We start from the raw sequence: 23,207 nt of genomic DNA, 5'->3' as shown, positions 1-23,207 counted from the left end.
AATGTTGACTCAGACCATGAGAGGCCTGCGTTGGGCATTTTCATGCCTTACAAGGCACAGATTGGAAGATTGAAACGTTAAGACAGGAATTTAAAGTTGCTGACCCTCTCTACCTCTGATCCTCCAAATAAGACTGACTTATGAACCTCTGGTTTCCTCTTCCTGAAGTCAATAATCATCTCCTTGATCTTACTAACATTGAGTAAGATGTTGTGTGGCATCACTCAGCCAGATTTTCAATCGCCCTCCTGAAAGAGGGTGAAGTTGGGCTGGGAGTGGAGTGTAGAAGAACTGGGTAGATCTGGAAGGGAGAAAAGGGACAGAGGGGAGCAGGTTAATTGGAGAACAGAGTTGGGAGGGGTGGTGTGAAAATGGGAGACGACTGCTGGCGAGAGAGACACAGGAACATAAAGTGCTACCATTGCTGGATTTGGAGAAGGAGGTGAGAATGGGCATCATAGGGAGGGGTGAATGACAGTTACTTACCTGTAATTGGTGTTTAGTACATGGTTTTCGGGAGAGTTCTGGCAAGAGTTAATAGTGTACCACCTGAGTCTTTAGTGATCTATTATCCATTGCCTGGATCTGGAGCAACAGAGCTACTCCTTGTTGGCTGTACTGCAAGCTGGTGACCTTTGTCCTACCAATTCTTACTCCAGCAATTATATTTCTGAATGTCCTGAATGTTATAAGACAATAAGAGATAAGTTGAGTCTGTTCCACCGTCTCATCATGGCTGATCCAATTTTCCTCTCAGCCCCAATCTCCTGCCTTCTCCCTGTGTCCCTTAATGCCTTGACCAATCAAGAATTTAGCAACCTCTGCCTTAAATATACATAAAGACTTGGCCTCCACAGCTACCTGTGTCAAAGAATTCCATAGATTCACCACTCTCTGGCTAAAGAAATACCTCGTCACCTTCATTCTAAAAGGACGGCCCTCTATTCTCAGTCTGTGTCCTCTGGTCTTAGACTGTCCCACCACAGGAAACATCCTCTCCACATACACTCGATCAAGGCCTTCCACCATTCAATAGTGTCATCTCTCATTCTTCTGAATTCTAGTGAATACAGATCCACAGCCACCAAATGCTCCTCATATGACAAGCTATTCAATCCTGGAATCATTTTCATGAATCTCCTTTGAACGCTCTCCAGTTTCAGAACATCCTTTCCCAGATTAGGGGCTCAAACCTGTTCACAATACTCCAGGTGATGGCTCACCAGAGCTTTATAAAGTTTCCTTGCTTTTATATTCTAGTCCTCTTGAAATGAATGCTAGCATTGCATTTGCCTTCCTCACCACAGTCTCAGCCTGCAAATTAACCTTTAAGGAATCCTGCACAAGGACTCCCAAGTTCCTTTGCACCTCAGTTTTTTTGTATTTTCACTCCATTTATTTCTTCTACTAAAGTGCATGACTGTACACCTCCCAACATTGTCTTCCATCTGTCATTTCTTTGCCCGTTCTCCAAATCTGTTTTAAGTTCTTCTGTAGTCTCTCTACTTCCTCAAAACAACCTGCCTCTCTACCTATCTTCATATTCATATTGTCTGCAAACTTTGCAACAAAGCCATTGAAATCATTGATATACAATGTAAAAATAATCGGTCCCAACACAGACCCCTGTGGAACACCACTAGTCACTGGCGGCCAAGCAGAAAGGCTCCCTTTATTCCCACTCCTTGCCTCTTGCCGATTAGCCACTGTTTTATCCATGCTAGAATCTTTCCTGTAATGCCATGGGCTTGTAGCTTGTTAAGCAGCCTCATGTATGGCACCTTATCAAAATCCTTTCTGAAAATCCAAGCATACCGCATCAGCAAGTTCTCCTTTGTCTATCCTACTTGTTATTTCTTCATAGAATTCCAACAGATTTGTCCGGCAGGATCTTCCCTTGAGGAAACTATGCTGACTACACCTATTTTATCATGTGCTTCCAGTTACCCTGAGATCTCATCCTTAATAATCAACTCCAACAGCTTCCCAACCACTGAGGTCCGACTAACGCCTATAGTTTCCTTACTTCTGCCTCTCAAATGTGGAATAACATTTGCAATTTTCCAATCTTCCAGAACCATTCCAGAATCTAGTGATTCTTGAAAGATCGTTACTAATGCCTCCACGATCTCTTCAGCCACCTCTTTCAGAACTCTGGGGTGTACACCATTTGGTCCAGGTGACCTATCTACCTTCAGACCTTACAGTTTCCCAAGAACCTTCTCTCTAGTTATGGTAACTTCACACATTTCATGCCCTGGAACCTCATCCATACGGCTAATGTCTTCCACAGTGAAGACTGATGCAAAATACTTAATCAGTTTGTCTGTTATTTCTTGGTCCCCCAGTACTACCTCTCCAGCATCATTTTCCAGCGTCCAATATCCACTCTTGTCTCTAATTTTGTATCCAAAGAAACTTTTGGTACCTTATTTAATATTATTGGCGAGCTTACTTTCATAATTCATCTTTACCTGAATGACGTTTTTAGTTGCCTTTTGTTGGTTTTTAAAAGCTTCCCAAACCTCTAATTTCCCAGAATCAGAATCAGAATCAGAATCAGGTTTATTATCACCGGCATTTGACGTGAAATTTGTTAACTTAGCAGCAGCACTTCAATGCAATACATAATCTAGCGGAGAAAAAAAATAATATTAATAAATAAACAAATAAATCTATGGTGAATAGATTTTAAAAATCGTGCAAGAACAGAAATACTGTATATATTTTTTAAAAGTGAGGTAGTGTCCAAAGACTCAATGTCCATTTAGGAATCGGATGGCAGAGGGGAAGAAGCTGTTCCTGAATCGCTGAGTGTGTGCCTTCAGCCTTCTGTACCTCCTACCTGATAGTAACAGAGAGAAAAGGACATGCCCTGGGTGCTGGAGGTCCTTAATAATGGATGCTGCCTTTCTGAGACACTGCTCCCTAAAGAGGTCCTGGGGACTTTGTAGGCTAGTATCCAAGATGGAGCTGACTAGATTTACAACCTTCTGCAGCTTCTTCTAGTCCTGTGCAGTAGCCCCTCCATACCAGGCAGTGATGTAGCCTGTCAGAATGCTCTTCATGGTACAAATATAGAAGTTTTTAAGTGTATTTTTTGACATGCCAAATCTCTTCAAACTCCGAATAAAGTATAGTCGCTATCTTGCCTTCTTTATAACTACATCGATATGTTGGGACCAGGTTAGATCCTCAGAGATCTTGACACCCAGGAACTTGAAGCTGCTCACTCTCTCCACTTCTGATCCCTCTATGAGGTTTGGAATGTGTTCCTTCATCTTACCCTTCCTGAAGTCCACAGTCAGCTGTTTCATCTTACTGACGTTGAGTGCCAGGTTGTTGCTGCAGCACCACTCCACTAGTTGTCATATCTCACTCCTGTACGCCCTCACGTCACCACCTGAGATTCTGCCAACAATGGTTGTATCATTAGCAAATTTATAAATGGTATTTGAGCCAGCCACACAGTCATGTGTATATAGAGAGTAGAGCAGTGGGCTAAGCACACACCCCTGAGGTGCGCCAGTGTTGATCATCAGCAAGGAGGATACGTTATCACCAATCCACACAGATTGTGGTCTTCTGGTTAGGGACTTGAGGATTCAATTGCAGAGGGAGGAACAGAGGCCCAGGTTCTGCAACTTCTCAATCAGGATTGTGGGAATGATGGTATTAAATGCTGAGCTATAGTTGATGAACAGCATCCTGACATAGGTGCTTGTGTTGCCCAGGAGATCTGAAGCCGTGTGGAGAGCCATTGAGATTGCATCTGCCGTTGACCTATTGTGGCGACAGGCAAATTGCAATGGGTCTAGGTCCTTGCTGAGGCAGGAGTTCAGTCTAGTTATGACCAGTGACCAGCCTCTCAAAACCTTTCATCGCTGTTGATGTGAGTGCTACCAGGCGATAGTCATTAAGGCAGCCCACTAATATGTGCTCTATTATATGCCCTCTCTTTGCCTTTTATGTTGGCTTTGACTTTCCTTTAGAATACTTCTTCCTTTTTGGGATGTATATATCCTGTGCCTTCCGAATTGCTTCCGGAAATTGCTGCTCTGCAGTCATCCCTGCCAGTGTTCTTTTCCAATCAATTCTAGCCAACTCCTCTCTCGTGCCTCTGTAATTCCCTTTACTCCACTATAATACTGATACATCTAACTTTAGCTTCTGCTTCTCAAATTTCAGAGTGAATTTGATCACATTATGATCACTTGTCCCTAAGGGTTCTTTTACCTTAAGCTCTCTAATATACTCTGGTTCATTGCACAACACCCAGTCTAAAATAGCTGATCCTCCAGAGGGCTCAACCGGGAGCTGCTGTAAAAAGCCATCTCACGGGCACTCTAGAAACCCCCCCTCCTGAAATCCAGTACCAACCTGATTTTCCCAATCTACCTGCATTTTGAAGTCCCCCATGACTATCGTAGCATTGCCCTTTTGGCAACATACCGTCCGGGAGTCTCGTTCTCACCCACAGAATCTCCTGTCCTTTCCCCTAACCAGCGAATCCTCTGTCACTACAGCTTGCCTCTTCTTCCCCCTCTGAGTCACAGAGGCAGACTCAGTGCCAGAAACCTGACCACTGTGACTCTCCTCGGTTCAGTCACTCCCCTCCCCCTCCCCCGACAGTATCCAAATTGATATACCTGCTGTTGAGAGGGATGGCCACAAGGGTATATCGTTACTTTTTGGAGTAACTTGTTGTGCACGCATGTTGGTTGCTTGTGCTTCACTGTGACTGCATTTCAAAGTGTATTTCGTTGATCATAAAGAGTGTTGAGGTGTTCTCGTTGGTGGAAGCTGCTATATAAATGCACCTGTCTTGAATTTGGTATTCCACTTCCACCAGACGTTAACTGAGCATGACTGGCTTTAACTTCTGCAAATGATCTCTCTTGCTTGAATTTTAGTTTCCCAGACTGGGGTGTAACACTATCTTAATGTGTTAATGAGTGAAATATGATGCTGTATTTGTTGCTGAAGAACTGCAGTGTACTATAAAGCTGTTGCTGTGTGGCCTGATGAAGGTTCAGTGGGTGCATTTTCAGTAGAAGTTTTGTTATAGTCATGGAAACTAATGTTTTCACACACCTCACCTTTTCAGTGGAATCTCCTGATGGTTCATTGAGTCATACATCACAGAAACAGGCCCTTTGTCCCAACAGGGCCATGCTGAGCAAGATTCCCACTTGGCCCATATCCCTCTAAACTTTCCTATCCATGTACCAGTTCATCTGGTTTAAGTAATGGTAACCAGGTCATGGGGTCCAGGAAGTTTTCAGTCTCCGTTTAGTTTTATTGTGTGGTTATGGTTGGGGGAGATGGGAGTTCTACCGCTGACATTCCCTCCCCCCCCCCCATCCCTTTCTGTTAAAGAGAGAATTCACTGGAGTTGTTCTTCCTGGTGGAATATCCATTGGGAAAGGTTTGAGCTGCCTGGGAGTGGGCTTCCAGTAAAAGTGGAATCAGCAGCAGGTGTGGTTCTCTACCCCGCTGAAGCCCAGGAGAAGCAGGAGGTCTGTGTCTGTGGCACATCAATGGATCAATGAGCTTCCAGAGAGAAAATGCATAGAAGAGTAAGAAAAGGGAGAACTGAGGAGACCATCTTGAAGTGTTTCGTTGATTATATTCTGTTTTATTGATTTTTTTTATTAGGTAGTGGTTTCAGCTGTACTTGGACTGATTGTTGGAGCCATATTCTTTGGAGTGGAAAATGACATGTCAGGAGTTCAAAACAGGTTGGTCAAAGATTTTCACACTTGGGACATAAAACAGTGCAGCACCTTCGCCCTACACAGCCCACAATGATGTACCAACCTTTTAACCTACTCCACAATCAACCTTACCCTTCGTCCTGCACAGCCCACCATCCTCAATTTTCCTTTCATCTATGTGTCTATGACTCTCTTAAATGTCCCTAATGTATCAGCCTCTATCACCACCCACGGCAGTATGTTCCAGGTAATTATGACTCTTTGTGTAAAAAAAAAACACTTCCTCTGACATCTTTTCTAAATTTTCTTCCAGATGTCCTTTGATATTAGCCGTTGCTCTTCTGGGAAAGTAACTGGCCGCCCAGTTTATCTATGCCTTCTATAATTTTACACACCTCCATCAAGTCACCTCTCATCCTCCTTTGTTACAAAGAGAAAAGTCTTAGCTCAGTCAGCCTTTTCTCATAAGACATGCTCTGTGATCTGGGCAGCATCCTGATAAATCCCTGCACCTTCTCAAACACTTCCACATCCGTCCGAAAATGAGGTGATCAGAACTGAACACGATACTCCCAAGTGTGGTCTAACCAGTTTTATAGAGCTGTAATGTTATCTCGCGGCTCTTGAACTCAATCCCCTGGCTAATGAAGACCAACATATCAGATACCTTCTTAACCACCCTATTAGCTTGTGAGGCAACTTTCAGAGAATTAAATGGAAAATCTAAGACTAGAGATAAAAATCATGGACAGCTGTTAGTATGACAATATAATGCATTTATATAAACAAGTAAATGAAGAAAAATGCCATTGATGGGTCTCAGAAAATCTGTCACTCAGTCCCTTAATTATTTAGCAGCTTAATATTGAATAAATTATTCCTATCATTTGTTTCATTGCAGCTTGTAAAATGTATTGCATGTGATCAAAATACAAGACTGCAGATACTGGAGTTCTGAATTAAAAATCAAAATGCTGAAGAAACATCATGACCATTTCAGGTTGATGATTTTAATCAGAACTGGAAATATAATAATCGTTTTAAGTTGCAGAGAGGAGGGGAGTAGTGATAATGTCCGTAATAGGACAGATTGGTTGTCCAAAGGACACAGATAGTGTTGATGTTGTCCAAGTGAGGTGGTCGAATGCTTGTTAATCATGGAAAAGAGTAAACTTATGATAGTTCAGACTGAGACCCTTCATCAGGACCTGCTGAAGGGTCTCTGCCTGAAACGGCGACTGGTTATTCTTTCTCATAGATGCTGCCTGACCTTCTGAGTTCCTTCAGCATTTTATGTGGGTTGCTTTGGATTTCCAGCGTCTGCAGACTTCTTCATGTTTGTTAATCATAACTGGCTTCTGGAAAAGTGCAGATAGAGGAGGGTGAATGGATGAGGCCACATGAGGGTGGGAGTGGGGGGGATGGAGAGAAAACAGAAAGCTGGAACTTTGAGATGTCTGCTCTCCCTTAGTACTCTGCATTCGCTTGGATGCTGCATGATGTGAGCAAGTATTGTGAAGAAGGTGTTTTAAACTTGGGCCTTTTTTTTTGTCTGAGCAACACCGAAGTTTGGATGGATAGTTCACGGTAGATTGAACCAATTTGCTTTATTCATTTATTTAGAGATACACCCCAGAACAGGCTGTTCTGTCCCAATGAACCACACCACCGGCAACCCACCTCTTTAACACTAATCTAATCACAAGGCAATTTACAGAGACTAATTGGCCACACTCCAAAGACTGAATGTTAAAGTGCAAACTGCTTCAGCAAATGTATAGGACTACTTTGGTGGGCACCAAGATTGGCATGGACGAGGTGGGCCGAAGAGCCAATTTCTATACTGTATTACCCTATGACTCTATGCGTAATGTGCCTGCATGGAAGATGAGATCCTATTCCTCGAGCTTATTTTGGACTTTACGGGATATTGTATGAGGCCAAAGACACAGATGTCAGAGTGGGATGGAGAATTAAAATGACAAGAGACTGGAAGTTAACAATTTCCTTCCGGAAGGTACCATATTGTTAGAACCAAATGCAGAGCACAAAACTGGAAGAGAGTTTCCTAGCCTCCAAACTATTGTCTGTTATTTCTGCCTCTTTCTACTGACACATCTATTCTATCACTCTCATTTCATCTTTCAAAGGGACTGTTACTCTCCACAACTTTATGCTTTGTTCCTCCATCCCGTACAACCACTCTCTTTCTCATTTGTGCTTTCCTATGCAATGTCAGGAGATGCAGCTTCGGTCTGCTGCTTTATCTCCTCCCTGCTGGCAATCCAGGATTCAGGCAGACTTTCCAGGTAAAGCAGCCATCCAGTTGCATTTCTTTCAATTTAATTTCCTCAAAGTGACAGCACAGGGATAAAGATGGCATAAGGCATAACTGCATTCATAGCAGGTCTTGGCTTTATAGAGTTGTGTTACAATTTCATAGAGCATTGATTAAGCTGTTGTGTGGAGTTCTGGTTTACAACACTAAAGGAAGCATATGATTGTACTGAAGAGGGTGCAGAGCAGATTCTTCAGGGTGTTGTCTTGGAGAACTTCGGTTAATGAGGAGAGGTTGAATAAGTCTGTTTTTCCTGGAGGTTGAGGTGTCAACTGATTAAAAAGAAAGCTTACAATAAGACTTAGATGGTTAGAAGCTTTTTCTTATGGTCGGTGTATCAAAAACATGAGGACATTAGTTTGAGGTGAGAGGAAGAAGTCTTAAAGGGGATCTGAGAGACAAGTTTTTTTGTGTGTAGCCGATAGCTGGAATACACTGTCAGAGGAGGTGAGGAAATTGGATGCATTCATTATGTTTAAGAAACATTTAAATAGACAAGACATGGAAGGAGATGGTCTGAACGTGGGCAAATGGGATTCGTGTAGTTGGGCAAAAAGTCAGCTTAATGGGCCAAAGGACAGTTCTGCACTTATGACTGACTGTATGACACTAATTCAAAGAGTGTTATCCTCATATACTGGCCTGGGTTTATCCTTCCAATCAACATACTTTAAAAAAATGAATCATTATTATGTTGCTGCTGCGTTTCTAGATCTTAGGATGACTGCACTTCTATAAGCATTTCATCAGTCATATGGCACTTTATAATGCCCTCTCCTTTCTCTTCTAACCAGATTTTAAACCACATGATTTTCTCCCTAACTTCATAGAAGGTGAGGCAGTTTCAGTTTGTTTCAAACAAAATGAAGAAACCTGGAGTAGACCCAATAGTCCCATTATTCCATTGACTGGTTTCCCAAATAGTGTTTTCTATAAATGAGAGTTCATAGGACTTAATTCATCCACCACGCTTAGTATCATCGGCTGACCTTCATTGCCTCCGGGTCAGCCAATGCTTTGATTTTAAAGTCTCTGTCGTCAAATCTTTGTGTAGTCCTGTTCCTTCCTTTCTCCAAAACCAAGGCTGCTTGTGCCTCATATTTCCAATTGGCTTGTATGATTTTAGCTGTAGAATCCACAAAATCACTTCCTGTTTGTCTCCTCTCTCTCTTCTATGATGCTTTCTAAAACCTTCCTCTTCGTTTATTCAGTTATCCTCAACAGCTCTATGTGGCTCAGTGTCATTTTGTGGGATGAAATTGCTGTGAAGCATTTTGCAATGTTTTCTGTGTTAGATGTGTTGAAGTGCTTAATGCTCATTGGTCAAATATAGTGTAAAAACATCTGATAATTTCTGTTTTCCTTTTTAGAGTAGGTTCAATGTTCTTCCTGACCACTAACCTGTGTTTTACCAGCATCTCTGTAATTGAATTATTTGTCTTAGAGAAGAAGATTTTCATGTAAGTGCCTTTAAATTTTTGCAGTTATATTGAACATTTTTGTTTCCCTATAACTAAAATACAAAACCATTTATAGTCAATAAGCATTTAGTGATTGGAAACTTTCAGTGATGGAAATGTACAGTGAAATTGATAGCCTGAAGGTATCTGAAGGGATTAGGGTGTGGGAAATATGGCGGGAAATAACTGGGGGCAGTGGCAATAATTGTTTCATGCTCTTTGCAGATGGTGCCTGATGTCTGGAGAGTGGGAAAAGTTACTGCCTTGTTCAATAAAGGGAGTTGGGTTAAGCAAGTAACTACAGGCCAGCCAATTTAAAATAAATTGCTAAAATTGGTTTATGATTGTCACTTGTGCCAAGGTACAAAGAAAATCTCTTTTTTGCATGCCATCTATACGGATCATTTTATTACCACAGTGACAGTAGTACAAGGGAAAACGGTGACAATGCAGAATATAGTGTTACAGTTAGAGAAAATGCAGTGCAGACAGACAAACAAGTGCAAGAGCCATGACAAGGTAGATTGAGAGATCAAAACTTCATCTTTATTATATAAAAGTTCCATTTATGAATCTCAAAATGGTGGGATAGAAGCTGTCTGTGAGCCTGGTGATAGTGTTTTCAAGCTTTTCTGCAATGCTTCTGCCATTCAACAAGATAATATCTGATATTTTACATTGGTATCGCTTTCCTGCACAAACTCTATATCCCTCAACTCCCTTAATACCTGAAAATCTCTCTGTCTTGAATGTACTTGGAGACTGAGCTTCCATAGTGCTTTTGGGAAATGAATTCCAATGATTTACCACCCTCCTGGGTGAATAGGTTTCTGCTTATCTCCGTCCAGAGTGGCCAGCCCTTTATTTTGAGGCTCCAGTTCTATACACCCTCAGGCGAGGGGAGACATTAACTCTGCATCTACTCTGTCAAGCTATGTTTGAATGAGATCCCAATGGCAGGTAACCCAGACTGTGTTCCTTTCCCACTTCCCTCATTCTATTCAGGCTCTCTCTCCCTTTGTTTGCCTTTTCCATCCACCCATTATCCAAACCCCATTCCCCTCCCTCACTTGGTTCGATCTGCCCGTCACCCGAGGTTTCTTTTCCCTTGCTTCACCTTCCCTTTCCCATTTTCCACACAGTTCCTTCTGCCCATCATTCCTCCCTTATCTGATTCAACATCTCCTGTGTGGACCTAGCAGACTAATCTGCTAAAGTGCTGCCCTCCTAGGAATCAAACTGGAGAACCTTGACTCTATTCCTTTTATCATGAGTAATTCTTAGCTTGGGAGTCTAGACCTGTACACAGTATTCAAGATGAAATCTCATTAGAAGCCTCTACATTTGGAGCAAATGTCCTTCTTCCTGTATTCAGATCCTCTTCCACTGAATGCCAACACACTATTAGCCTTTTCTATGCTTAGTGAATCTGAATATTCACTTTCATAGTCATACTTTATTGATCCCGAGGGAAATTGGTTTTTGTTACAGTTGCACCATAAATAACTAAATAGTAATAAAACCATAAATTATTAAATAATAATATGTAAATCATGCCAGGAAATAAGTCCAGGACCAGCCTATTGGCTCAGTGTGTCTGACCTTCCAAGGGAGGAGTTGTAAAGTTTGATGGCCACAGGCAGGAATGACTTCCTATGACGCTCCGTGTTGCATCTCGGTGGAATGAGTCTCTGGCTGAATGTATTCCTGTGCCCAACCAGTCCATTATGTAGTGGATGGGAGACATTGTCCAAGATGGCATGCAATTTGGACAGCATCCTCTTTTCAGACACCACCGTCAGAGAGTCCAGTTCCATCCCCACAACATCACTGGCCTTACGAATGAGTTTGTTGATTCTGTTGGTGTCTGCTACCCTCAGCCTGTTGCCCCAGCACACAACAGCAAACATGATCGCACTGGCCACCACAGACTCGTAGTACATCCTCGCCTGTACATGGTGAATCACTGAAAAGTAGAGTCCAGATGCCCATTGTCTTGCGAAGAGCAATATAGTTAGTACTTCTTCTCTTTCACCATATTCCGCTAAGTGTTGAGCAGTTTTTTGGAAAAAAAACCACAAATAGGCAATGGATTGTAAATCCTGAGCACTTAGTGAGTACGAAAATTCTAAATGTTGCCTGTGTGTTTTTGGCAGTCACCTTAAATCTCTCTCCTCTCCTTACCAACACTTCAATCACTAGAAAACTCATTAGTCTTCAACAAAGACATTTGCTAACAACGAGTTCTTTGCAGGCACTGGATTCTCCAGTACATTAACAATCTTCATGGTCTTTCTGTTTTCACATTGTGGAAATCAGATTTGAAGGATGGCATTCAAAGATCCAGCCAAGGAGAGCAACAACACAATGTACTGATCATTTCCAAACGGCGCACAGATCCGACGTGCAGGCAATCCATGGGCAAAGCTTCTGTACTGTACAAAATTGATACATTTGCAGATATTTAACAGAGTGATTGGCATATCATTTCTCACAAGTATATGCTAAATATGATATTTGTCTACCTCCAATATCCCATAGTAATTTGATAATAGTACTATTATCTTTAATAACAGCCACGAGTATATCAGTGGATACTACATGATAATATCCTACTTCTTTGCAAAGTTATTTGTTGATCTGATACCCATGAGAGCAATACCATCCGTCGTATTTACAGTCATCACCTACTTCATGATAGGTAAGCAGCAGATTCCATTATCTCTGTTATTGAGTTTCTAGAACTATATTTTATTGAAGAGCATGAAATGAAATTAGCACCGATAAATATTTCACCACACTTCAGTGTACAGATTTGAGGACTGATTGAATTTGAACAGATTTGAGACAAAGGGGTAGACTCTTTAGGGATGATATCACAATTGTACGGGATGCGGGATATTCAGTTAAGTCGCAAGAATATTAAAGAACCAAGGCAGATAAATGGAGTCAGCCACAAACTTCTGGAATTAATGGCAATATACTGTATATGGAGTTTCCATTAGTAGGAGAACTAAGATCCGAGGGCATGGCCTTAGAATAAAGGGATGTCCCTTTAAAACTGGAATGGGGGAAATTCTTCAGCTAGATAGTGGTGCATCTGTGGAATCCATTGCCATAGTGGGCTGTGGAGGCCAAGTCATTTGGTGTTTTTCAGTCATAAATTGATCTTCATTAAGGGGATTAAGCTTTACAAGGAGAAGACAGGAGAATGGGGTTAAAAAATATATCATCCATAATTGAATGGTGGAGCAGATTCAAAGGGCCAAATCACGTAGTTCTGCTCCTATACCTTACTGTTTTGTATCTGAGGGGGTGAGTAACCTACTTTTCCGAACATTAATGTAACCATCACAAAAATTAAGGTGAGCAGTGAAAAGATATCTCTGCAGTGGAGAGGTCAGTGGGTTGTTCAAGGTTGGAGCTCCTCTGTCCCTTTCGTTAATAAAGTAGATAATGAGAAGTTCAAAAGGAGAATGAGATTCATGTGTACTGTTAATGATGGGAAATGTAAAACTTAAAATAGTAAATCTAAAGCTGTACAAATTGACAAGTTCAAAACAATAATTGCATCGAGAATGTCTTGTATCTGCCACTAGATTTAACTTTCAGTAATATCTCCAGTAGCTACTGGTACAGGAATGTTGACCCTCTGCATAGTGCAAACAGCAGTAATTAAGTTTTCTTTAGGAAAAGCTATGCAAAAGTATGAATGTGAATTGGGTGTGAAATCCAGTTCTTAAACAATAAAGAAATTCTTAATACATTTGGTCATGAGCATTTTAAAATAATATTTAGAAGTTGAGATTCAAGGTAACATGTTAGTGTGCCTTAATTATAAGACATTTCCATCTTTTATAAAATGACTTGCACAGAATGCATCAACCTCAAAAATCCAACATGTACATTTTTAAATGATAAGTAGAATCGTTTGTTGCACTGTGCAGTGTGCTAGGATCTACTTTCTGATACAAGGAACAGAGCAAAGACAATACTTTAATTGGGCTGGTGTTTAATTGATTGTCTCTGAAAATTAGAAGAGTTTTGTTTAATTTTTCAGGCTTCAAGATGGATCCTGGTGCCTTTTTCTTTGCATTGCTGACATTAGTCCAAGTCTCCGTCACAGCCACATCGCTGGGATTGGCTGTAGCAACTGGACAAAGTATCATTGGCATTGCAAATCTCATTATTAGTGTACTATTTGTCATCATGATCGTAAGTCACATTTATCTGATTGCTTACTGTTCCTCCAATGTGTTAGTTACATTCCCTAGCCTAGTACACTGCTTCCACCCTTAAACCTACTCAGCAACTAGTCCTGGTCTTTTGTACATATTGTATTTTCATTTATCTCACTGTCACTGCTAGCGGTGCCTTTGCGTAAGCACTTGAATTACTTCTCTTCATTCCCTCTTAAAGGCTCCTTACTATCTACAAAATACAGTACATAGAAATAAAATACAGAAGTAAATTTGCTTCTTTGGTGGAAAAGTTGGAAGAAATTATAACAGCGAACATTATTCTCACAAGTGTATAAATATAGTGGTGGAATTAATCGAAAGTAGAGCAGCAATGAATCTAAATGTTCAAAAATTGTCATTGATGCAGTGCTCATATTGGAGAGTAGATTTTCAAATTAATTTAGGAATGCTTCCCACGATTAATAGTTATGTTTTATCACCACATTCTAATCCCTTTTTGGAGCATATTTATTTCACTCTATTTTTTTGGATGAGAGCTTTGCTAGCAAGGCTATAATGTATTACCCAGCTCTAATTGCTCCTTAGAAGGTGCCATTGAATGGCTTCTTGAACCACTGCTGTCTTTTTGGTGGAAAAAGTTCCCTTTGGGGGGTGATTTCAGTACTTAAACTCAATGAACTGAAAGTATATTTTGAAGTTGGAATAGTGTGTGACTTGTGCTCCAATGTACTGCACCCCTTCTTCCTTCTAGCTTGTAGAGGTTTGGGAGGTGCTGCCACAGTAGCTCAAGCAAGGGCTGCACTGCATTTTGTAGGTGGTGCACATGGCAACCTTGGTGAAAAGGTGGTGGAGGGAAATGTCACAACAGAGCACAATGAGAGATGATATTATTATAGCCTTGGGCTGCTAACTCTTTGCATTTGTTTTCAGATATTCTCCGGCCTCTTAGTAAATCTGCCAAGCGTTGTAAGTTGGTTATCTTGGCTGCACTATTTAAGTATCCCTTATTATGGCTTCACAGTAAGTACCAAGTAGTCTAATATACCCCAAAGATCTTTCCTACAGGTCCCATACCGAGCTTTTCCTTACCAAACCCTATCTATACTAAAGTTGTTATTGAATCTGCTAACTAGTAAATTGGAAGTCATTCTCTAAAATTACATAAAAATTCCAACATTTTCAAGATAAATTAGATTAAATCTAAATAGTGTAAATTCAAAGTGGCAAGAGAAACAATAAAAGAAATGGAGTGCTGTTCAGAAGTTACCACGATTAAAATCTTGGTTAGACCATATCTGGAGTTCTAAAAGCAGTCCTTTTGGAAGGATATGGTGTAGATTTGCCAGAATGAGAATAGGTTGAGTGAACTCGGCCTTTTCTCCTTGGAGCGACGGAGAATGAGAGGTGACCTGATAGAGGTGTTCAAGATAATGAGAGGCATTGACCGTGTGGATAGTCAGAGGCTTTTTTCCAGGGCTGAAGTGGCTAGCATGAGAGGGCATAATTTTAAGGTGCTTGGAAGCAGGTACAGAGGAGATATCAGGGGTAAGTTTTTTACGCAGAGTGGTGAGTGCACGGAATGGGCTGCCGGCCGCTGTGCTGGAGGCAGAAGCAATAAGGTCTTTTAAGAGACTCCTGGATAGGTACATGGAGCTTAGAAAAATAGAGGGCTATGGGTAAGCCTAGGTAGTTCTAAGATAAGGACATGTTCAGCACAGCTTTGTGGGCCGAAGAGGCCTGTATTGTGCTGTAGGTTTTCTGTGTTTCTAATGATAAATGGATTTCCAGACTTAAGTTAAAGAGTGATGTTTGGATAATGTTACTTAGAACTTCAAAGAGTTAACCTAATTTTTTTTTATATATATATTAATTTGAACTGTTAAGGTCAAGAATAAATCTATGTCTGCTGACGGGAAGTTGAGGATTTGGTGAAAGAGCCAAAATATTAAATCTAGGCCTTTAAAGAATGATGACGGGAAAACAGCTATATGGTTTAAGGTGAAAGGGGAAGGATTTAAAAGGGACCTGAGGGGCTGCTACTTTATGCAGGGGGTACCGTATACATGAAACAACCTGCTGGAGATAACAGCTAAGACAGGTATACTAACAACATTGTAAAGAGATTTGGTAAGAATATGGACAGGGTTCAGAGGAGACTTCTGAGAACGCAAGGCTTAACATGAGTAGCATTTAAAGTCTCAGATTCAGGTTTATTATCACTGGCATTTGTCATGAAATTTGTGGTTTTGCAGCAGCAGTACAATAAAGTACAAAAAATTACTATGGTGCAATAAGAAATATACAAATTAACTCAATGTTGTGAAATGAGAGCCAAGTAGTGAGGCAGTGTTCATGGGTTCATGGACCCTCCCGAAACTTGATGGCGGAGGGGAAGAAGCTGTTTCTAAACGGTTGAATGTATGCCTTCAGCGTATGTTGAAAGGGTGACTGTCAGGAAGGGGAAAGGAGTTAAGGAATGCCCTGTGGCCATCTCTCTCAACAACCGGTATATCACTTTGGATACTGTTGGGGAGGGATGACCCAACAGAGGAAAGTCACAGTGGTCGGGTCTCTGGCACTGAGTCTGCCTCTGTGACTCAGAAGGGAAGGGGGAAGAAGAGGCAAGGTGTGGTGGTGGGGGAATTTGTTAGTCAGGGAAACAACTAGGAAGTTCTGTGGGCGAGAATGAGATTCCCGGATGATATGTTGCCTCCTGGGTGCCAGGATCTGGGATATCTCGGATCGAGTCCTCAGCAAGTGGGAGGATGAACAGCCAGAAGTTGTGGCCCATGAAGGTACCAAAGACATGAGTAGGACGAGTGATGTGTTTCTCCATAGCAAGTTCAGGAGGTTAGGTGTTAAGTTAAAGGGCAGGATCTCCAGAGATGTGATCTGGGGATTGATACCCATGTCACGTGCTAGTGAGGCTAGAACTAGGAAGGTTATACAGTTTAATATGTGGCTAAGATGCTGGTGCAGGAGGGAAAGCATAAAGAGTTTTGGATTATTGGGCTCTCTTCCAGGGAAGGTGGGACCTGTACAGAAGGAACAGCTTGCACCTGCAACTGGAAGGGGACTACTATCCTAGCAGGAAGGTTTGTTAATGCAGCACAATGGGGTTTAAACTAGAGTTGCTGAGGGATAGGAACCATAGTGCCAGAACAGTTAATGGAGAGGTTGTGAAGGCAGATGTTTTGTAAGACCTCAGAACAAAGTTAGGAATCTAAAGTTTGTGCATGGTGTGACAAAAGTTCAGTACAGGACTGAAGGTTTTATATCTGAATGCACACAGTATACAGAATAAGGTAGATGAACTTGCAGCACAGTTGCTGATTGACAGCTATGACGTTATAGGCATCACTGAATCATGGCTGAAAGGCTATAGCTGGGAGCTTAATTTCCAGAAGTACACATTGTATCTAGAGGACAGGTTGGAAGGCAGAGTGGGTGGCGTTGCTCTGTTGGTTTAAAAAAAATGAATCAAATCATTAGAAAGAGGTGACATGGACTGGGAAAGTGTTGAGTCATTGTGTTGATCTAAAGAACTGCAAGGGTAAGAAAACCCTGATGGGAGTTGTATACAGATCCCCAAACAGTAGTAAGGATGTGGCCTACTAATACAATGGGAGATAGAAAATGCATGCCACAAGTGCAATGTTACAATAGTCATGGGGGACTTAAGTATGCAGGTAGATTTGGAAAATCAGGTTGGTGCTAGGTTACAGGAGGAGTATTTCTAAAGCGCCTATGAGATAGCTTTATAGAGCAGCTTGTGGTTGAGCCCACCAGGGAATCAGCTATTCTGGATTGGGAGTTACAGAATTCCAGGCTGCGCGGCTGCTGGAGATATTAAAAACGCTAGGCCGCTTGGTGAGCTCCGGTTACAGGAGCCCAGTGCTGTGTGGAACCGCAGTTTGAGTGCAGCCGTAAATCACGGACTCTGCCAGGACCCCAGCCACTCTGAAAAGGGAAAAAGAGCCATTAAAAATAAGAATTTAAGCTGTTTCACAGATGAGCTCAAAGAAGTCTGGCGCCATCTTTGCTGAGGGGAGCCTCACATTGAAGCTTACTGGATACTGAAAGGCCCGGATAGAGTGGATGTGGAGAGGATGCTTCCATTAGTAGGAGAATCTAGAATCTGACCACAGCCTCAGAATAAAATAATGTCCTTTTAAAACTGAGATGGGGGGGGGGGATTTCTTCAGCAGAAGTTGGTGAATCTGGAATTTATTGCCACAGAGGGCTGTGGAGGTTAAGTATATATTTAAAGCAGAGATTAATAGATTTTTGATTGGTAAGGCTACTGGAAGAATGGAGCTGAAAAAAATCAGCCATGATTGAACGGCAGAGCAAACTCAAAGGGCTGAATGACCTAATTCTGCTCCTATATATTATGGTCTTGTGGATAGGAAACTTTCAGAGGGATATGGGCCAAATGAGGGCAAATAGGTGAGCACCGTGGTTGGCATGAATGAGTTGGCCCAAAGGGCCTTTTCTATGCTCTATGATTTTATTACTCTCTCTAATTGAATGGCATAACTAGACTTAAAGGGCTAAATTGACTCCTATTCCTATGTGTACTAACAATTTGCAATACACTGCACAAAAGTATGCCCAAAATCTCTCAAAAGTAATTTGGATAAATACTTAAATGGAAAATGTTTTCAGGGCTATGGGGAAAGAATGATCGAGTGGGATAAAGCATGGTGGGCCATATATCTTCTTTCTGAATACTGTTAGTCATTGATTTAATGATATGGCCATAAATAATATGTTGCGTATTTTTAAACTGTTTCGGAGACATTCTGGACTGCAGAGGAAGTGCAGTCTCTTTTGCCTTTAGTGCTTCTGGCATTGTTTCTGTTATCATATGCATCACTTTGGTTTTGCACAGGCTCTGGAGGTAAATGAACTTGTTGGTCTGATCTTCTGTAATGAGTCTGAATTGGTATCTGCTGGAAATGCATTTCCTGAAGTAATGTAAGTACAAACGAAAAAAAAACTATAGAATAAATTGTGAATCCCAGTTCCATTTCTCAAAGAGCTGATGCATCCTATCACTTTCTAACACATCTTTACCTGCAAACCCATGACATTTGTTCTCCATTTCAGCAGTTCACAGATGATTTTATTTAAGAGAAAAGTGAGAGGTAGTGGGGAATGGGGAGAAAGTCTGAGAGGAAACTTTGTGGTGTGCAAGTCAGTGAGAGTAAGTCTGAGGGGATCGTATATTTACTCAAAGTTGTCAGACTCTGCGCGCTTCAAAATGTGGTGGGAGTTGATTCCATAAGTAAGTTTAAAAGGATATTGAAAAGCTAATTAACGATGAGGCTAAGAACAAAAATAAGGAATATAGGACTAAGATCAAATTTCTTTTTTAAACACTAACACATCTAAGTGTTTGGCCACCTTTACAGTTTACTGTGTTCACAACTGACATTCTGTCCCATTTTGTTTGATTCCGTGGAGGCTGGGGGAGGAGGGGTGGGTAGTAGTGCGGAATAGTGGTGGGAGGTTAGAAGTTTGTTTAAACACCAACAGATGAACTGGAAACCTTGTGGTTTCTTTGAGGACAACTTAATGAATTGGTGAAACTAGAGAAGTTGAGTTACTTCCTGCCTGTCTTAGACCACATTGGTAGAGGAAGTCAGTAGGGATATCTAAGATTGCAAGAGTTATTGATAGTAAAAGCAAAAGAGAAAGACTTCCCAATTTTGGAATGGTGAGTAGCCAGAGGAAATGATTAATGTAGAAAATAACAGAGACCAGACATTCAGAGCAATACATAGAAAATTCTGGACAAACTCAGCAGGTCAGCCAGCATCTTTGGAGAGTAATAAACAATCGATTGTGCTCCTGATGATAGGTTTCGGCCTGAAACATCAGCCATTTATTCATTTCCATAGATGCTGCTTGACCTGCTGAGCTCCTCCAGCATTTTTTATGTGTTGCTCTGGATTTCCGGCATCTGCAAAATCACTTGTGTTCCATACGTTCATAATTGAGGTGTGATTATCTGGGAAATGTTGTTCGATCGGGCAGTGGAAGCAGAAGCAGAGTGACCTTCAGAGGATGTGAATAAATACTGGAAAAGGCTAAATTGCAGTTCTTGAGGAAAGACAAGGGGAATGGAACTGTATTTCATTTATATTCCACACAACCCACCTCTCACCCCTTTTTATTTAACTCTGAATATATTATTTACCTTTCTCCCTTGTATTTATATGTTGCTTTCTAAAATGCATCTATTCTGTTCTTCTTAGCCATTCCTATGTTAGTGTATTCCACGTACTTCCCATGCTCTGGATAAATTTTCCTTAGTTCCCAGTTGTAGTAATTAATAATATTCCTACATTACAACAGTGATTGCACTTTTAAAAAGTTTCATCATCTTTGTAACCATGGTGTTTGATTTTTGAACTCTCCCCACAACCAGCAACAAAATTTCCTATCGATGTTAAAAATCATATATGTAATAGAAATAGGACACACATAAGGACCTGAAAGGTTAGTTTGAAGGACCCAAACATGTAGGAATAACATCTTCAAAATGATTTATTTCTTACTTGCAAAATAGACTTTTAAAAGTAGAGGGATAAACACTGTAAGCCCTGATTGGATGGGGGTGGGGGGTTACTGCTGGAAATTCATAGGTATTCACCTTGTTTAAATAAGTTTTCAATCATGTCTTTGGTGTTTTTAGACGCAGTTGTTCTAGTCTTGTTGAAAGCTCAGCTTGCATCAACTAAGGTTCACTGTCAATATTACCACCTGATCTGCAGCACCTCTACTGGACTTTTTGGTTTCAAATCCCCTGATGAGTTCCATCCATCTATCCAATCAGATAATTCAGTCCAATCCAGTAGCGTGCCCTTTTGGTCCAATGAGTCCGTGCTGCCCAGTTATACCCATGTGTTTGGAATGTGGAAGGAAACCAAGGAACATAGAAGGATCCCACACAGTCACAGACAGGGAGAATGTATAAACTTTCAGAGAGCAACAGAATTGTCTGCAATCTCTTCATTCCCATAACCCTTACTGATCTCTGCTGAATTCCAATCCTGGATTCTTGCATGTCCTTAATTCCTTTTCCTCCACCATTGAAGAGCATTTTCAAAATCCTAAACTTCCAAAGTTCCTTCCCTCAACCTCAGCCTTTATCTTCCTTTAAGACTCCAATATCAGCCAAGCATTTCATCACCCACCCCAATCTTTTTTTTTGCAGCTCGATATCACATTTTATTGAATCCCTCCTTCTTCACACACAGAATATATTAGGATGAACTGAAATAAGGGTGCAATGAAATTGAGGTAGTTGTTCGTAATGATGGTGACTGTTGGCAAATAAGTTGGTAATTTTTTCCTAGCTAACCAATTATATGTAGTAAAAATGCACCTTTTGTAAATAAAAATACCTTGTATTTTAGGTGTACTGGAGAGCAGTATCTTGAGAAACAAGGAGTTGAAACAAGTAAATGGGCCTTGTGGCAGAATAACCTGGCAATGGCGTTGATGATGGTCATTTTGTTTACAATTGCTTACTTAAAACTTCGATTTATGAAGAAATTTTCATAATGTTATTGTACAAGAAGGTGATGTTACATTCCTTGATTCATACCGTGGATGTTTTCTAAATTGTGTTGTTCAGAGAGTGTCACTGATTCGACATTTTCAACATTCTGGTGAATGATTTGTCACTCTACGTTAACTAATTAAAATTTCATTTAACAGTCTGTGCATAGCTTTGAGCTTATCACAAACTGTGCTACTCAGAAGCTTCATGCTACCTCAATCAAGAATAAAGAAATGTTTATTAGTTCTTCAAAAAAATTGCCTTTATCTGAAACTGGACTCCACTGCTGGACATATTTCCAGTGTTTCCATGAAATGATGACCATCTTACAATTTTCCACCTGATCATCTAATCCGGCAATGCATTTTCTTCATTCAGGCAATCCAAAATCAGTCACATGAAAACTGAAAATGTGGGAAACAATGATCCACAGCATCTGTGGAGAGAGACAGAAATTGAGTTACTATTTCAAGACAGTGATCAGGCCTGAACTCCTGAGTGTCTCCATCAATTTCTGTTTTTGTTTCAGATTTCCTCTTTTTTTTAAAATTCTTTTCATTATTAATGCAAATAGAAACAGGAGTAAACGATATGACCCAATGAGCCTATTATGTAATTCACGACCTTGACTGATCCTCTACTATGTCTGCATTCCTGCTTGATTGTTGCATCCTTCAATCCCCTAAATGTCTAAAAATCTATTGACTTGTTTATCAATAGTTACAGCCTCTGGAGTTGCAAATCCCAACAATTTAGTCTTCTGCAGAAACAAATTTTCTTCTGTCACCTACTGTAGTTCTATGGTTTTCAGCTAATTTCTCAGGATCTACCCAGTCAGACAGTACCTACCACTCCACACCCCCCCAGTATATTTTGTTTTCTCTCTCACTTTTCTGAACTCCAGAATCTATGCCCATTTTACTTAATCTATTTATAAGGTGAACCCCTCATCCCAGATCTCAATCTAACAAAATCTGTTCTGCCCACCCTCCATAGTAGGTTTATCTATCTTTCCTCCCAGACACGATTGTCAGACCTGTAAAATAATAAACCTGTAAAATAAACAATGCTGTTCACCCCAATGTTGACATTTAATTGTGATGCGAATCTATTTGAGTGAAAATGTTGTTTTCTTTCTTGTGTACTTCTGAAATTTAAACTGCTGGATCTGAAAATGAAGTACCATGGTGAAAAGGACAATAGTTTAATAATCTGTTTTATAAGATTTTTTGAAATTATATATTGCTAATTATTTTAATAAAGTGGTTTACTTTGAATGAGGTTATCAGATTGAATGGGTGCTTGCAGTTTAAAAATGAAACCTACTCTGTGCTTTCATGGCTTTTATTAATCTAAATAATCTTCCAGAAATAGTAAGGGACAGAGGGTCCAGTGAGATGGAGGAACTGAGCGAAATACATGTTAGTAGGGAAGTGGTGTTAGGTAAATTGAAGGGATTGAAGGCAGATAAATCCCCAGGGCCAGATGGTCTGCATCCCAGAGTGCTTAAGGAAGTGGCCCAAGAAATAGTGGATGCATTAGTGATAATTTTTCAAAACTCGTTAGATTCTGGACTAGTTCCTGAGGATTGGAGGGTGGCTAATGTAACCCCACTTTTTAAAAAAGGAGGGAGAGAGAAACCGGGGAATTATAGGCCGGTTAGCCTAACGTCGGTGGTGGGGAAACTGCTGGAGTCAGTTATCAAGGATGTGATAACAGCACATTTGGAAAGCGGTGAAATGATCGGACAAAGTCAGCATGGATTTGTGAAAGGAAAATCATGTCTGACGAATCTCATAGAATTTTTTGAGGATGTAACTAGTAGAGTGGATAGGGGAGAACCAGTGGATGTGGTATATTTGGATTTTCAAAAGGCTTTTGACAAGGTCCCACATAGGAGATTAGTGTGCAAACTTA

The 23,207-nt window shown here is 40.8% G+C and overlaps 1 protein-coding gene across 1 annotated transcript in view; it reads left to right on the top strand.

The window, feature by feature from the left end:
* Positions 1 to 22,835, top strand: part of abcg2a (ATP-binding cassette, sub-family G (WHITE), member 2a) — a 99,214-nt gene extending 76,379 nt beyond the window's left edge. The window contains exons 10-16 of the mRNA XM_063046916.1: positions 5,659 to 5,741; positions 9,426 to 9,515; positions 12,092 to 12,216; positions 13,576 to 13,730; positions 14,648 to 14,737; positions 18,612 to 18,697; positions 21,145 to 22,835. Coding sequence (XP_062902986.1) covers positions 5,659 to 5,741; positions 9,426 to 9,515; positions 12,092 to 12,216; positions 13,576 to 13,730; positions 14,648 to 14,737; positions 18,612 to 18,697; positions 21,145 to 21,292 — 777 coding nt within the window. The 3' untranslated portion in view covers positions 21,293 to 22,835. The remainder of the gene's footprint in view (positions 1 to 5,658; positions 5,742 to 9,425; positions 9,516 to 12,091; positions 12,217 to 13,575; positions 13,731 to 14,647; positions 14,738 to 18,611; positions 18,698 to 21,144) is intronic.
* Positions 22,836 to 23,207: the final 372 nt, after the last annotated feature.

The sequence above is a fragment of the Mobula hypostoma genome, chromosome 4, assembly GCF_963921235.1.
Source record: "Mobula hypostoma chromosome 4, sMobHyp1.1, whole genome shotgun sequence".
Lineage (NCBI taxonomy): Eukaryota > Metazoa > Chordata > Chondrichthyes > Myliobatiformes > Myliobatidae > Mobula > Mobula hypostoma.
Note: the sequence above shows the minus strand (reverse complement) of the source record. Positions and strands in the feature narration are given on the sequence as shown.